Here is a 4,566-nt window from a genome sequence, read left to right on the forward strand (position 1 = left end):
GGCGTCGAGCCGATAAACACATTTTCATTTAAATTCAATAAACTCTGAGGTTACCATAAAAATATAAAGTAGTCTTACTCCAATACTTTGCTTGCCACAGAACTGTTCAAGTACTTGAAAATGAAAGTACTTACCAGTACTTGGACTCTCTGCCAATGAATTGTACCATAGACCTCAGAGTGATTACTGTGGAACACAGAGAAAAAAATTTTAGAACTATATTGAGGCCTGGTGCAGTGGCTCATGCCTGTAATCCCAGCACTTTGGGAGGCTGAGAAGGGAGGACTGCATAAGCCCAGGAGACAGAGACCAGCCCAGGCAAGATCAAGACCTTTTATCTACAAAAAATAAAATAAAATTTAGCCAGGCATGGTAGTTTGACAGCCCTGATCAAAAAAGATTTTATCAAATCTAACAGATTAAACTTTCACCAAATAGATTTGATAAAAGCCAAAACAAAACAAGCAAGCCAACAAAAGTCACATAGGCAAAACACTTTAGTTAACTCCCATTCAACCTAAGTACTTGGCCAAGAGAGATCAAGTCATAAAAGGCAAGAAATCAGATTTCAGTTGTCAACTGAAAACATACCGTGGAAGGGATGTGTGATGAGGGTAGCAGCAGACCGAGCAATCATCTCTCGAGTAGTCTAGAAACAATCAACACACATTTCTGAAATCTAAATAAATGACACTCAAACTCCTTTGAGAAGGAATGTGGGTGGATATTGTGTTATAGGATAAAAAAGTGAGCAATACAGCACACCTATCCTGGAGTCAGGAACAGTAGCTAGAATGGGATATAATAAAAGACACAATCGTTCTATCATCCCTTTCACTCATGGATTTCAATGTTCCGTTATAGTTCCCAAAATTTCTCTGCAAAGCAGACTTCTGTTAGTTTCTCAATTTTATAGATAAGAGGAAAAATGCAAGGAAACAAAGAGGGTAACTAACAATCACCAGGTTGAAAGAAAACTATGATGCTTGTACTGAGATTATAAAGTTGCTCTCTTATTGCAAGTGATTTTGAAGAGAAACTATCTCTGCTAGACAAACACCAGGCTCCATTTAAACCCCACCAACACCTTGGGAAGAAGAGAACAACTTTGTTTTGCATACACAGGTCCATGACTGTGCAGTATTATAAAGCTACTGAGTTTATCCTAATTTATCATGCTAGTCTAGCACTCTATAATAAAGTAATAAAGAAAATATGATTATAACCCTGAAAGATAAGGCCTGGGATTGCAAGTGTATTAATAACAGAACTGTCATTTGCTTTTGCATTTACATGTTATCTTCAGTCACTTAATGAAAATATCCCACAACCCTCTTCCAACCACAGTTCTGAGAAGATCCTGTGGGACAGAATGGGCTAACTAAAGTTAAGAAAATGCTAAAAGCTGGCTTGGCACCTGTGGCTCAAGTAGCTAAGGCACCAGCCACATACACCTAAGCTGGTGGGTTCAAATACAGCCTGGGCTTGCCAAACAACATCAGCTGCAACACCCCCCCCCCCCCAAAATAGCCAGGCATTGTGGTGGGTGCCTGCAGTCTCAGCTATTTGGGAGGCAGAGGTAGGAGAATTGCTTGAGCCGAGGAGTTGGAGGCTGCTGTGAGCTATGATGTCATAGCACTCTTCCCAGGGGGACAGCTTGAGGCTCTGTTTCAAAAAAAAAAAAGAAAAGCAAAGAAAAGAAAATGCTAAAAGCTTGGGCAGGGCATGGGGGGATCATGCCTGTAATCCCAGCACTCTGGGAGGCTGAAACAGGTGGATTCTCTGAGCTCACAAGTTGGAGACTAGCCTGAGCAAGAGCAAGACCCATGTCTCCATTAGAAAAATAAAAAAACTGAGGCAAGAGTATCACTTGAGCCCAAGAGTTGGAGGTTGCTGTGAGCTATGATGCCATAGCACTCTACCCAGGGTGACAGCTTGAGACTCTGTCTCAGAAAAAAAAAGAAAAGAAAATGCTAAATGCAGACCAGATGCAGGGGCTTCTCCTGTCATCCTAGCACTCTGGGAGGCCGAGGTGGGAAGATCCCTTGAGCTCAGGAGTTCAAGACTAGCCTGAACAAAAGTGAGACACATCTCTACTAAAAAGACAAATTAGCTAGGTGTAGTGGTGGGTGGCTATAGCCCAGCTACTCAGGAGGCTGACGCAAGAGGATGAGCGCAGGAGTTGAGGTTTCTGTGAGATAGACTAATTCCATTGCATTCTAGCTTGGGTAAGAGCGAGACTCTGGCAAAACAAAACAAACAAAAAAAGCCTAAACACCTATTAATACACATATCCCTGCTTTTATTGTCTTGCCACAGTATTCTGGCTGGAGTGCAATGGTTATTCACAGGCACAATCTCACTACTGATATCAGCACAGTAGTTTTAACCTGCTTTGTTTCTGACCTGGGCCCCCCGACTCCCAGGAGGTTACCCTATGATGCTGAAGTCAGTTTGGACACCCAATTGGCATAGTGCACTACAGCCCAGAATTCTGAACTCAGCAGTTCTCTGGACTCAGTGATCCTCTGGCCTCAGCCTCCTGAATAGTTGGGACTACAGGCATGTGTCATCTCATCCAGCCATATTCCTACTTTTATACAAACTTACTTTATGAAAATGTACAGAAAACAGACCTAATTTATCTCATGCCTAGTAATGTTTTGGAATGTATATATTTTAGAGGGTGCCATTTCCTGGAAAATTATATCTTTACTGATGACAATCAGACAAGGTGAAGACTAAGAAATAAAAGAGCAGCTCTGAAAGCAAGGCACAAAAGACATGCCGATGGCAGAAGGTGGGGAGGGAAATGGGCAATGCAGAACATTTAGAATAACGTTGTAAAAGCATTTCTGGATATAATATCCAACACACAAAGGGCCCAGTAGCAATTTAATACTTCCGTGCCTGAGGTATTCAATACTTTTCAAAAATCTTCAGTAGAAACCTCTTCAACTTTAAAGATGGAAATCAATGGAAAAATGAGTTTCCCTGAAATCCATCTGTTCTAAACATTAAGAACTACTCCTCTCTCTTTTTTATGTTATAATATAGCAAAGCCCGATAAAGTGAAGGCTCAGTTTCATTTAGGGAAAGACACTGAACATAACAGGCCTGATAATCCTGATTCCACAGTTGCTGCATGGCAGTTTGATCGAAGTGAATAGCACAGGACATGATTTATCTCTTACCTCCTTGATAACCCGGTCAAAGCAAGACGAGACTTCTTTCTGTCCATTTCCAGTTCCTAACTCCTGGAAAACAAAATCGAAGAAGACGGAGATCTTGATGGTTTTAAATAGAACTGTCCAAACTGGTGGCCACCCCACATGCCAACACTCACTGAGATGAAAGGGAAACTGACTGCTTGGCTTTGCTCCTAAAGAGGCCCAAATAGCAATAATAACTTGCCAGGGAAAGGCGCTCATGGCTAGAAATCAGCTCCAACATACCTCGCCCTTGTCATACTCCTGGTAATGCTACAAAAGAAAAGAAAAAGGATGATTACAATGTCATCATGTAATATGTCATCATGACATATTACAATGTCACGTGAGAGAAGACATAAAATGGAAACTCTATTGGCAGAAAGTAAAATTAAAATAGCTTTAGATTTTTCAACTTTTATTAATCTTTTTTTTTTTTTGTAGAGACAGAGTGACATTTTGTCGCCCTCTGTAGAGTGCTGTGGTGTCACACAGCTCACAGCAACCTCCAACTCCTGGGCTTAGGAGATTCTTTTGCCTCAGCCTCCCAAGTAGCTGGGACTACAGGCGCCTGCCACAACGCCCAGCTATTTTTTTTGGTTGCAATTTGGCCAGGGCCAGGTTTGAACTCGCCACCCTCGGTATATGGGGCCAATGCCCTACCCATTGGGCCCCAGGTGCCAAATCTCCAGTTAACTTCTAATTAATCAATTGAAAGTGTCTCCCAGATGACCCTGTCACTAAGTTTAATACATTGGTCAGCTGGAGGAACATGCAAATTCTCATGAAAACTCCTATTTAAAAAAAGAAAACATGGGAGGCCAAGGCAGCTGGATTACTTGAGCTTAGAAGTTCAAGACCAGCCTGAGTAAAAGTGAGACCTCATCTCCACTAAAAGTACAAAACTTATCCAGATGTTATGGTGGACGCCTGTAGTTCCAGCTACTTGGGAAATTTAGGTAAGAGGATCACTTGAGTCCAAAAATTTGAGGTGGCTGTGAGTTATGACATCATGGCACTCCACCCAGGGTGACTAAAGAAATAAAACAAAAAAGAAAATCCGAGAACATTATGTACTAAACACATTTTAATGAAAAATAAGTAAAACTGTAGTCTAAGGTTCCTATTCTTCCCATGGAAAAAGCAGGATCAATACCAAATTAGGGCAAGATTCTTTTTTTACTGCATAAAACAAAACAGAAGTGATGTCATGCTGGAACAGCTGAAAATGCCTTACTTTTCCTTTTCTATTTATTTCTAAAACAAGTAAGGGAGAAGAGTTTTTCTCTTCTAGAAAAGAGACCAAGAACGTTGCCAGAGCCCAGACCATATTGGAAGAGGATTTTTTTTTTTTTTT

At 41.1% G+C, this 4,566-nt stretch overlaps 1 protein-coding gene across 1 annotated transcript in view; it reads right to left on the reverse strand.

The window, feature by feature from the left end:
- MTCH2 (mitochondrial carrier 2) overlaps window positions 1–4,566 on the reverse strand; it is a 25,520-nt gene that overhangs the window by 10,310 nt on the left and 10,644 nt on the right. The window contains exons 4-7 of the mRNA XM_023509714.1: window positions 3,456–3,482; window positions 3,195–3,257; window positions 592–649; window positions 135–186 (exon numbers count right to left, since the gene is read on the reverse strand). Of these exons, the coding sequence (XP_023365482.1) occupies window positions 135–186; window positions 592–649; window positions 3,195–3,257; window positions 3,456–3,482 (200 nt within the window). The remainder of the gene's footprint in view (window positions 1–134; window positions 187–591; window positions 650–3,194; window positions 3,258–3,455; window positions 3,483–4,566) is intronic.

Source organism: Otolemur garnettii, unplaced genomic scaffold (assembly GCF_000181295.1).
Source record: "Otolemur garnettii isolate 467f Iridium unplaced genomic scaffold, OtoGar3 scaffold00001, whole genome shotgun sequence".
Taxonomy (NCBI): domain Eukaryota; kingdom Metazoa; phylum Chordata; class Mammalia; order Primates; family Galagidae; genus Otolemur; species Otolemur garnettii.